Here is a 12,508-nt window from a genome sequence, read left to right as displayed (position 1 = left end):
TGAGTTCAAGGCCAGCCTGGTGTACAGAGTGAGTTCCAGGACAGCCAGGGCTACACAGTGAAACCCTGTCTCAAAAAACCGAAAAAGAAAAAAGAAAAAAAAAATATTGAGGCCAGTATCATGTTTCTTTTTCTTTTTTTCTTTTTCTTTTTTGTGAGCATCACTTTTACATACTGGAAACCTGCATGCCATATTTTGACAATATTTATTTAGGTGCTATCAAATTTCATAAGCTAGATCTATGGAAAATGTTTCGAACTATGTATTTTTTTTCCAGAAGCTGAACAAATGACTTATTGTCCCAAGTCTGTCTGGGAAGGAGCCTTCACTTGGGACACAGTTCCGAAGGACTATGAGAAACTCACAAACGCCTCTGAGCACGCTCAACCTGGAGGCAGCACTTGGGAGCCGCAAATAGAGAAAGCTCTCTCTGTACATGTGCAAATTAAAACTTATAAAATAACATGGGCATTATAAAATTTGGCCAGTGTTAAACTGGTAACAGCTTTACTGATTTACCGACAATGAAAATATATAGCAGTTTTTTTTCTGTCAGAGCATTTATCAACGCTTGGCAACCCTGCACTAACTTGACATGTAAGATGATCAAAATGGATTATGTAATCTTTCCCATTCATTTCTATTGATTTTAGTTATGATAAAATTCATCAGCATGCCTGTGGAGGCTGAGAGGTTCTGGTTGACAAGAAAGAAAGAAAGAAAGAAAGAAAGAAAGAAAGAAAGAAAGAAAGAAAGAAAGAGGGGGGAGGGAGGGAGGATGGAAGGAAGGAAGGAAAGAAGGAAGGAAGGAAGGAAGGAAGGAAGGAATCCCATTGAGTTGTGATGGGATAAATGTAGACTAGGGTCACATAAAACAGAAACTATCCCCTAAAAGCTAAAGTAACAAATTAATACAAATAATTTTGGTGGCCTCATAAAATAACATCTGTCAATACAGATAATTCACTTGTGGTAAAATTCTAATGTAAAAGAATGAATGTGCGTCAGATAAAATATAGTTTCTGAAAATATTTTCAAACTTCTAAAAACTTCAGCAGTAATTAAAGTTATTTGTCGGACTGCGCATAACATCAAAATGCCAACAAATGGAGCGCTTTAATCAGTTTTATTGATTCATGCTTTCAGCTCTTACTCAGTTAAAAACAAGGCACATTAAATACATCTTCTTATGGCTCTATAAATGCATGCGGCTCATTCTGTATATCAAAAGTAATAAATAATGGCGATAAAATACGAAGACAGTTATAAAAGTGACAGTCCAGCCTCACAGACGGCATTTAACAGTCCAGTCTAGAACGATAACCCAACACAACACCTAAAACTGAGGAAGTAAGAGAACATGCAGCAAGTGTGTCCGCTCCAGGACAGCGGATGTTCTTTTTAAACACAGTAGGGCTTTTTTCCACTCCCTGGGCAGTGCAAGTTTACAGCATCCCGGACATCGACGTGATTACATTCATATGCAAAAAGACTTTTACAAATAAGAAAAAGCAGGAAAGAGAAAAGAAATCAATGACAACCTCTATTTGTACTGAGTTAAAAAATCAGAATGAACATTTTTGTTGTACATATTATGAAATAGACCAAACTCGAGGCTTAACCCGAAGCAAATTAGGAAGCATGCACTTGAGAGCAGAGATCTGACGTCACACTCAGTATGAACAGACTGGAAAGCAGGAATATGCAGCATGAGGACTCAGAGGCAGACATCCGTAGCTAAACCAGTAATCCAGCGTTATCGCTGTTATCACAACTGGGACAGAGGCTAGTTCAAGGCATATACAGCTCTCCAGCACAGATGGGCTTCCTTCACCTGAATCCCGTCAAAGGAAATAAATCACTTGATGATAAAAGGCGAGCTCTGCGCACCCACTCCCACACCCAAACAAAATCAACAAATACCAGGTTTATATGAAAAAGCAAACATGGTTTATTCTCTGAATGAGTTTAAAGGGGCTTCTTTCCCCTGTGTCCTTTCCCTCTTTGCTTAAATTGGATTTAAAATGTGAAAACCTGTACAGGTTTAATTGGGAACTCATAGGAAAATCCCGGGTTGCTTTACTCATAGGAACGTGATAAAAGTTTTTCATGTCCAACGTGAGTCTCTGGGACGGGTGAAGGAGCACGTCTTAGAATAAGCAGATGCTAAGCCAAGGCAGATATGCTCAAATGAAGCACAGTGCACTTCCCTTTGTCCTTAAAGGAACTTCATTCACAGCAAAACACATACGAACGAGACGTGCTTGCCAAGCCCACATCGGCCTAAGCAAGTCACATTCTGAGCCTGAGAATCGGGATGACACAAGCCACCGTTATCTTGATCTAACTAGAAAGAGAGAGAGAAAGAGAGAGGGGAAAGGAGTAGTGATGTAGAATGTTGTGATATATCTGCTGGGATGTCTTAAAGGACAGCTTTTCTGCCGACTTGACTGTCACGAGGTATAAAGTGAACTTTATTGTCATGATAGGGAAAAAAGAAAACCACTAAATTTCAAAGCCACATGCTTCCATCTATTTTTAAAAAATATAAAGATTAAAAACCAGTGTAAAAAATTGACACTTTGAAAGAAAAAAGAATTCACAGTGACATCTGCTGTGACGCGTCACTTGTCCGGTGTCAGGCTTCCCGGAAATAGAAGAGGAAGTACTGATACTTCATTTAATGAGTTGAGCTGTCTCTTCCTGGAGTCTGCATATTTCAGGAGTGGGGGTGGAGTGGGATGGGGGCTGAGACCTCCCAGCTTATATTATGATATGTGGACTCATAACCCATAATGAATGAGGCAGAGAGACACAATGTTTGCACAGGCAGAATAGTAGCACAAGGGTGCTTTATGGATCAGTTCACAAAGCTGAGACACAGCCTGTGCAAGAAAACCTGCCAGGAGGGAAGTGTGAACAAAGGGGTCCACCTCCTACGATGCACAGGGATCTCATCACTGGTAGCTTCAGAAAAGGGAAGCCAATTAATAAGTATTAAGATTATTAGTTATAATGCCAACAGAATATAACAACAACAACAAAAACAAAACAAAACAAAAAAAAACCCATTCCGCCTGGCGGGCATCTCTATTCTGTGCACTATTTGCTGAGTTCAAAGGACGCCGACTTTGGGGTTTGATTTGTGTGTATTTCTATGCATATGTCTGATGTCTTTCTTGGATTTTTATTTTATTTTATTTTTTGTTAGAAAGAGAGTTTTTCCACTGAGTACACAAAGAGAAGGGCCTTTGGCAAACAGACCGGCCTCCAATATTAAAGTGGCATGCCTTATTTCAATTTCATAATTAAAGTGAACGGAAGTCTGCCCAGTTCTTTTTTATTATCTCTTTGCAAATACCATCACCACTGCCCACCCCGACAAGAACAGGCCTGACAGTACCACACGCTACAAGATTCAGAACTTGTGGGACTGGAAATTGTGTTCTATCATTGCTCCCAGGAGGAACGGAGAGATTTGGTCTCATCCCATTATATCCAACTTGCCACTCAAATGCTGGTTTTAAAGTAAAAAAAGCAAGGATTTTTCTGGCAACTATAATAGTCAAAGGAAGCCAGCAGTGCCTGGGGGAAAAAATGAACTGCTGAGAAGCGGCGATCACTGTACCTCCCGGCAAATGTCAGCGCTGTCTTTATCTTCCGCCTGCAAATCTGGAAGCTTTTGGAGGTTCTCTTTTAGAAATGTAACCAAATCTCAACCAGATCTAAACTTTGTCTTCCCTCTCCAGATTAGCCAGAGTTACTCCAGATAGAAAAGTGTGCAGTATTAATTGGAAGGGGGTGGGTAGCAAGACAGGGCTGAGAAGTCTCCCAAAATATTAACATGTCAAGAGGTCACATGATTTTCTAGAAAAAAAAAAAAAGAATGCTCTCTCCAGGCTCCAGCTCCTGAGCTCTTGGGTGCTCACAAAGGGGTCTGCCTCTAAAACTAGTGTGAATGAATGAATGAGCAGGCAGAGTGTCAAGTCTGACAGGGTACAAAATGGATACAAAACAGTACATCAGTGCGCACTAAAAAATAAGAAAAGCGCTTTGTAGAAGCCAGACTGAGTGGTAAATATAAAGTATTGGCAAGGTAAGTTGGCAAACACACCAACATCTTAAGTTTTGGAATGTTTTCCAGTGTTGTTTGTTTGTTTGCTTATCCCTTTCCTTTCTTTGTTTTTTTTACCTTGTTTGTTTGTTTGTTTGTTTGTTTGTTTGTTTGTTTGTTTTAAAAAAGGCAGCTACGATAACCACTATTTTAGAGTTTAAGTCATCTCTGGTTGTACATAGCGCTGGCTGTCCTATGCTTGCTGGTTGCGGATTTACTGGTCAGACTCACAATCCTCCACAACTACGGTCCACAGGGATTGGAACTCTGCGGTCCAAGTTCTCCTCGGCAGTTTTCATCAGGATGGCAAGTCGGCTTCCAGAGACCCTTCCTTTCTGAACTGCGCTCATCAGCTTAAAGAGAAAAGAAGGAACACAGTCATCAGGCAGGCCGGCTCACTTCACTCGCTCCTCCCAGCCCCAGAGCTCTTCCATCAGCTCCAGAGCAAACACTTGACTTCTTGAAGAGTTCAAGAAGAGATGAAGGGAGACATGTTTCACACTGCTGACAACGACTGCATCTACTCAGTAGATCAGGCTACCCTAAAAGCAAATCTAACGAACTCCTTCTCCCACATTATACATTTTGGGTCACTTAAAAAAAAAAAAAAAGTTTACGTCAAATATTGGATCTCTAATTCTATTTTTAAGTTCTAAAAAGGAATCTCAGGAATAGAGCCAAGATAAATCATGACCTCCTATATTTAATTATCATTTTCAATTCAAGGCCTCTAAATCTAAATCCCTGGAAATCTTTCTAAACAAATTTAAATACATGTCATTGAAAATGGACTTCGAGATCTGCCCTAATTGAAATAATTTCACTGCTCAGATTTTAGCGGATTCATTTTTATCCAATGGATAAAGTCAGAGTTAGATCTAAAATTGCATGCAGACAGTAGGCAAAGGCCTTTAATGCAGAAAACCCCTTGCAATTCTGAGTGTGAAAACTGCCTCCTCCTTCCACTAACTCGTATTTTTTTAAAATCTAATTTTTTTTCTAATTAAAAAAAAAAGTACTCAATAGTTAGTTATATTTTTAAAAATACATGTGAAAATATTCAAATCATTTCATAATTAAGGCTTTAGCCTATGGTGATACATTTTGAAAAATGTGCTCCACATGGGAACTTTGGGCATCTGCCCCAGGCTGGACCTGAATCTCCTGACCTTATTAAAAGCTGCTTCACAAGCGACTGCTTCTGAGCTTCTTACATACACAAATGTCATTATGGCCAGACTGGTAAATAAAATCCTACACCCAGGCAGTTTCCATAACACCTCCTAGCTTGACGACTGAAAACACCCATATTCAAAAATCAGAACTGTGGCAGGATAAATGTGGGCTCTTGTTAGTCAGAAAAGGATAATATTTCATTAAACAATCAGATGTGGAAACATACTTTACATCGGAGAAATATTTTACCTAAGGAATGCTGACATTTAAAGATAGAACAGTTTTCTGATTATTGTTTTCTCTCTGATGCTGGGAGAACCTTGGGATTTATCAGAGGTAACAACAGTCAGAGGTGGGGCTCCTCTTCTCTCAGCCACTGACAGTGTTTCCTGTACCAACCTCAACAAGCTTAAAGCTTTCTATTAGGTATTACATGTATCTAAGAACCGTACTGCAAGAAAAAATAGTATCTAGGTGTGACTAGACCTCATAAGGACAAGAGCCAGTGTTTTATAACTTGGAAACTATACTGTGTTCTTGAAAGCATGAATGGTTGCTTTTATTTAGAACTGGACAGGAAGGTACTAATTTATTTAAAAACTCTACAAGAAAACCTGCAGGTGGTTTAAATTATTTTCTATGTGTATAATTCTACTACATTCAAGAAAATTACTTAAAACCCAAACCATACAACATACTCATTAAATTAGACTCCCATTGTCTCTAAAGCCCTGGGTTTTTTAGGTCTAAATGCTGCTGTTTGTTTCTAAAACAGAAGAAATGAAGCATAAGCTATTTATTTAAAGAAGAGTTTTCTGAAATTCTAAGACAAGGAAGTGTTCTCCAGAAAAACTATTCAAAAAGAGGCTTTAAATGTTTCCTGTTAAAAGTCCTAACCATAAATCTGAAATTCCATTTGAAATTCGCATTCAGTTAAACAGTTAGTTAAATAACTAAACACTCTTTTTTGTAATGCTGGACACAACCTGAGAAAATTTTCTGCATTTAGATTCAACAATGCTCTTATCTGCAGCTCATCTCCAGAGAGACAATTACCATTTCCTCTGCCTTGATCTTGTTTGTTTAACTTGACACAGTGAAGAAAGGGCTGACATTGACCAAAATCCCAGCATTAATTTATTTCATGTTCAGCATTCATCATTGCCATGGTGCAAGCAAGACCTGGCATTCATTTGAAATACCTGCCCAAGAAACACTACAGAAAAAACCGGGCTGCCTGAAACCAATGTGTTCTTCAAATGACCAGTCCTATGGACAGCTAGGAATACATTGCTAAAATTCTTTTCTTTACAGAACGATTAAGGGGTGATGTAGAGCATCTAGTGTGAGGTTACAGGAACAAAATGGATTTCCTTCATAGTTAGAAGGATTGAGCAATTGGACCCTTGGTTAGCCGACCACCAGACACGGAAATGTTTGAATTTGTGGTCTTGATCCTGGAGTTTAACTTCCTTCCCATTTGCTTTTCTGCTTAATTAATCAGGATAAAACTGATTAATTTTATCCTTAGGTGAGTATGATTATCCAATGAATAAAAAACTATGGGTTATAATTTCTCTCATACAACAGCGAACGGTGACTTTCCATACTAGAAGTACTCTGTTGCCTCTCGGCATAGGCAGCGGCACAATCATAGTCCACGGCCTTGTTCTTTAATTATGCAATTCTGTACGCCACAATTAACTTGGATTTTATCTAAATTAGCCAATAAAACAGGTGCCTCTTATAAAAGCGGACAGACACAAACAGAACTCATCATTGAGGGCAGACAATCAACTGCTCTGGCTATGGCTATATTTTCAGAATGAAGCGACTATCGGGTCCACTTAAGAATCCATTCTCAGGATGAGGACAAGCAAAAGCAAGACCGTAGCGGCATCTGCCTCGTGACAACTCACCTGCAGAAACTCGTGCAGCTCAACCTGTCCATTTTTGTTCAAATCTACTTCGCAGAGAATTTCATGCAGTGTGTTTTCGTCCATTTGTACATTGATACTCTAGGCAGGGGAGCACAGAGAGGTGAGGGTTAAACTAAAAATTATGTGTAACTTCCTGCTAATGCAGCTAGACTGTTCAACCCTTTAAAATGCTACTTGTAAAAAATGCAAACTAATATTAATTTTATATCTTTCTATACCAGAGAACTGATAATGGGGGGGGGGGGAGTATGTATCACCTCTAGGACACGCTGAACATCAACAATGGTAATGAAGCCTTTTTCATCTTCATCAAACTTATGAAATCTCTTCTTGTACCTGCAACCCAAAATTGAATAATGGCAGATAGTCTTACATAAATGAGTGGACAGGAAGAGGAGGAGGAGGCTATGGAAGGGGAGGACAGGAAGAGCATTGAAAGTACCTATCAATGTCTGAAGGCAGCAGGCTGATTTCAGTACTATCTGTAAGTTGTTCTGTTCGAGACTTGTAGCCCATTTCATAGTACAGAAATCTCGTGGCTGTTTCAAGTTCTTCCTACAAAAGAGAAGACATGTGCACAAAGGTTGCAGATTAATAGGAGTTCTTGACTCCTCCTGCCCCTTTTATCAGCAGAAACTGATTCTCATTGAATCAACATCCAGTTTTACTGACGTTCCACCACTCCCTCTAGTTGGGCAACTTAAGACACAGTCTAATAACCGCAGATACAAAACACTGTGACCTTAAACACTTGCTGTGTTCACCTGCATTTGTCTGGTTCCTCCTCAAGCTTTGGCTCTAGCTAGGCACACTCTTTCGGGGCTTGCGATCAGTTCATCCTTTCTTAAATTCCATAGAGCATGTTTTTCACCTCTCTGATTGCTTCCCTACACTATCAGGATGCCCGTTCTACATGTATGTGGTACTACTGACTGCTTCCCCACACCATCAGGATGCCCATTCTACATATGGTAACACCACAGCTTCTTTTTACTGTAGTTGCTCTTGTGTGGTGTTGACTATCAAATTCTACAAGAGCACATTTGCTAAAGCGTGGTGACAAGGAAAGCATATAAAAACGAACTATATATGACTTGAGCAGCTACTCTAGCATGGCTGGCAGTGCCGGTGGTCAGCCATGCAGAAGTTCAGGCAAGGGCTTCTGACTAATCAGCACAAAGCTGGCTATCCTCCACAGTTTGCTCAAGGCTCTCAGTATCTCAGGTCAGCATCTGCAACAAGCACTGCCCTTATATCCCATTTGTCACTCTCGCACCTAACTACCTCAGGTGACAATATTACAGTATATACTGTTTGCAAATCTCTCTTCACTGGTATAGATGTAATAAATAAATGGTATAAATCACACACACACACACACACACACACCTACTTGCCACGTCATGTACTTCTTAAACCCATTTTTATATGCTCTAGCCATGTGACTTACTTTGGCCAATAACACGACTGGTATAAGATAATCCACTTTTGAAATATGGCTTAAAGAGACTTCCTAATATTCTCTGCCTCTCTTGTTCCTGTTCCCTGAGAGCAAGCATGACTTAGACAGACATGGAGGAGAAGCATCAGGTGCTGGCTGAGCTGGGTATGGTAGTGCACGCCTTTACTTCCAGTGCTCAGGGAAAGTCTTGGAGGCAGAGGCAAGAAGATCTCTGTGAGTGACAGCATCTACATATGGAGTTCCAGGACAGCAAGTGCTACATAAAACATGTCTCAAATTCAAAAACAAACAAAAATCTCTGCCTGTGTTAAGCCACTGAGAAGGGTTTTTAAGATTCATTTCTATTATATTTTAATTATGCCTATATATGTATGTGTGCATGTGGGGTGCCCATGGCATCCAGCAGAGGGCATCAGATTCCCGGTGGCTGGAGTTTCACGAGTGGTGAGTTGCACAGTGTGGGTGTGAAGCAGTCAGTAAGAGCTGCAAGCCCTCTTAATGACTGAGTCATCTCTAACAGCCTAAGCCGCGGAGATGTGTGTCATACACCATCACCAAGGAAAAGCCAATGCATATCTTAAATTCCCAACTCCACAGGCCCCACGTAGTGAATGTGAAACTGAAATGACCATTGACTGAGGCTGGGGAACACAAAGCGCTGTGCACACCGTGGCAGTGGCAAGGCTTGGCATTCTGTTTTCTTAGACAGAACGCTTTTTGAGATTATTCTTTTCCACCTCCTTTCTCTTCAAAACTAGATGCAGCAGAAGAAATGAAATCTCACGAATGCTGCATAATATGAATGTAAAAACTAAACAAGTGTGTCTACATCTACTTTTCTGTGATTAAATAAAACATGAACTCTCAATCTCCAGTGCTATTCTTCACTGGCAGACTTCTCTCTTTACATGAGAAAATCCACCAGTCATGGCTTTAAAATGGATTGTCTTGTTCAATGAATCTTTTCCGGCTACTTTCTATAAACTATTCTAAAAGTCATGTCCTTGGACATGCTGCCTCTGAGCCTTCCCTCCAATGACAATCTCTTACATAATTCATATTCTTTCACTGCCTGTGAAGTTTATCCACCCTCTACCAAATAATTGTGATGTTTCAGAGGAGGAGGAAATCTGTCCATCCACGTCACAATGTAGCTTCCTAAGTGTGTTTCCATTATGGACTGCACAAACAGAAGCCTGAGGCATGTGTCTAAATCACACTGCTACTTGTAATATGCCTATTAACACATTTTAGGTTGAGATTAGATATAATCTCCAATTCTTCCAACTTACTTGGGATGACCAGGACGTTGCTACAGTAGAGCCATCCGAATCGTAGGTTACATACTGAAAGCAACATCAAGTACTTTACCCCTTAGAGATTTGTTAGTCAAGAGCTTCAACAGAGGCATGACTTCAAAGCCCTATGTCATTTGGTGTTTCCTTCCAGACCAATTGTCAGAAAACAAACAAGCAAACAAACAAACACCATGCTCCTACAGAGATAAAGTACCTACAAAGGAGTAATATCTTTCTAATTACGTGAGCTATCAAATAAAGAATACATTATAGTAGGGGGACAATCATGATCCACTGTAAATTGATTGGCAGTCATAGTCAACTAAAGCTACTCTTTTTCATGCCTGTTATATTGCTAAGCCTGTCAAACTTAGCTTGAATGAATGAAGTTAGTCTACCCCAGTACAAGGTTTATCATTTGTCTCTATAAAAACTCTCCTAGTACACTGGTGGCTATTGTTTTAGCTGATTATCAGATATGCACTTGCTCCTGTGCTTATTGGCACACCAAGAAAGCATAGCATCAGCACTGTAATGTAAATGCTTGAACCAAACTAGACTAGATCAAGGGGACAGAGCGCTGTAATCTGCTATCATAAGACCCCTTCAGAGGTCAAAATTGCAAAAAAAGATTCACGGGGCTGTATGAAATACAGTATATATCACTTCTATAACATTCTCTTGATCCTTATTGCAATGCAAAAAGGACATGTATGAAAAAAATTTTTTTCTTAGGGGCCCCTTATTTGCACAAATAGCCTACACTTCTTGCTAAATTATAAGAAACATAGTGAACATAATAAAAATTAATGAGCTCAATTAAGAAAAACAGCCAGGATCGATGTGAAGACCATTCCTAGGTCACAAAGACATATTTTGTTTTCTGCTCTTTGAAACTGGTATTGCACTTGCCTCCTTCTGTTTTGCTAGTCTTTTTTCTAGCAGGTTAATTTAGGAATCACAGAAAAGAAAGAATCCTAATAGCAAGTTCCCTGACTGGAATAAAATTGATAAGGAGTCACCTCCCATCTGACTATGTCTTCTATCTGATTGAAAACTGAAATTCAAGGACTCACAATGAAAATCAAGACGCACCTCATATGAAAATTATGAAATCTCCCTGTCTCTCTTATAGACAGTATTTCCCTAAATATGTTCTGAGTGACGCTCATGCCCTTTCCTGCTTAGCCCTCCTAAAAAGCAAGCTTCGTCTGATGTCCCAAGGGAATTTCTCCGTTGAAACTTACAATACACATAGCATTGCAAGTGTTTCAAATCATCTGAAGTGAAGTGAAAGCTTCCCTTATTCATTGAACACAAAAATCTCCCTGTTTGCCATCTTCTCGCACACATTCATTCTTACCCAGGTATACAGAGCTTGGAGACGGCACTTTCCTTCATGTCCTTTCCTGTTCCTCAGACTTCCCCAACTCCCCACACAGCCCTGGTCTGACTCCTTTATTTTTCTCTATCAGTTGACTTTCAGTCTCAACCAACCACTTCTCTAAATATATCTGTAAACTTTGAAGACAAGCATGCATTTCTGACACGTATGTGCATTGTATCCACGCAGAGAGGAAGGTCCATGGAACTCTGAGCTATTTATTATTCTCTACACTGTTTGGTAGCATGCTCCGTATACGGGCCACTCATTGGGTATTGACCATGGAAACAACACAATTCATCTATGAAGAGTTATTAATCACCCTGCTCCTCTTTCGCTTTTGCAGGTTAAATAATCCCAGTGCTTTTAACCTTTTCTCAGAAGTACAACTTTCTAACCTTTTCCTTCTTGTTTCCCTCTCTTTTGTACTCTCCAGACCATCCACTGTCCTCATTAAGCTCCCGGGTCTCAGAAGCTGAATAATACCTTTAGCTGTTTAGTTTTGCTACTTTCCAGAGGTTAGGAGTATTTCCTAAGAACATCCGCCTACTCATAAAGTTTGAAATCAAGTTAAATCTCGGTAAGCACAACTGGTTTTTAGAATGTTCTCTTTCTTCCTACCTCCTAGCACAAAAGATTACTTATAAAAACATGCTCTGGTTCTTCTACACAGAAAAAAAAAAACAAAAAACAAAAACAAAAAAGCTACGCATTCTTGTGCTGTCTTCATGAAGAGGTAAAACGCAAAACCTGGAAGAGTTATTTCTAAGCCAGTACAGAGGCAGCAAGAAGGGGGCCAAGGGACAGGTTGTAGATGCAGCTCCATGATCTACTGCTTCTAGAAACTGGGTCTGATTCCTCAACTATAAAATTTGGGCGGAGGCCTCCATTCCCTTCACAGCTGGGCACCAGCACATGACTAAATTCAGCTCTCAGAGCCTGGGCTGTCCATTGGGATGCTTATCAACAGTCCAAAGACAGGGCTACTCTTCACACAGACACAATGAGGACATCAAGGCACTGACCACAGATTTCTACCACAATTCACTGAAGAATATGACGTTAGAATCACTACAGCAGAATTTTTAAAACATAGGGCCACTCACTCACTATGCCCTTGAAGAATGTAATAAA

General features: G+C 39.9%; 1 protein-coding gene across 4 annotated transcripts in view; it reads right to left on the bottom strand.

Annotated features, from left to right (window-relative positions):
• Window positions 1-1,111: 1,111 nt before the first annotated feature.
• The window catches only part of Gpd2 (glycerol-3-phosphate dehydrogenase 2), a 134,090-nt gene continuing 122,693 nt past the window's right edge, over window positions 1,112-12,508 (bottom strand). For all 4 annotated transcript variants that reach the window (XM_029470737.1, XM_021155445.2, XM_021155443.2 and 1 more), the window contains exons 14-17: window positions 7,673-7,785; window positions 7,488-7,566; window positions 7,210-7,308; window positions 1,112-4,467 (exon numbers count right to left, since the gene is read on the bottom strand). In XM_029470737.1, coding sequence (XP_029326597.1) covers window positions 4,342-4,467; window positions 7,210-7,308; window positions 7,488-7,566; window positions 7,673-7,785 — 417 coding nt within the window. In that variant the 3' untranslated portion in view covers window positions 1,112-4,341. The remainder of the gene's footprint in view (window positions 4,468-7,209; window positions 7,309-7,487; window positions 7,567-7,672; window positions 7,786-12,508) is intronic.

Source organism: Mus caroli, chromosome 2 (genome assembly GCF_900094665.2).
Source record: "Mus caroli chromosome 2, CAROLI_EIJ_v1.1, whole genome shotgun sequence".
NCBI lineage: Eukaryota > Metazoa > Chordata > Mammalia > Rodentia > Muridae > Mus > Mus caroli.
This window is presented reverse-complemented; position numbering and strand designations above follow the sequence as displayed.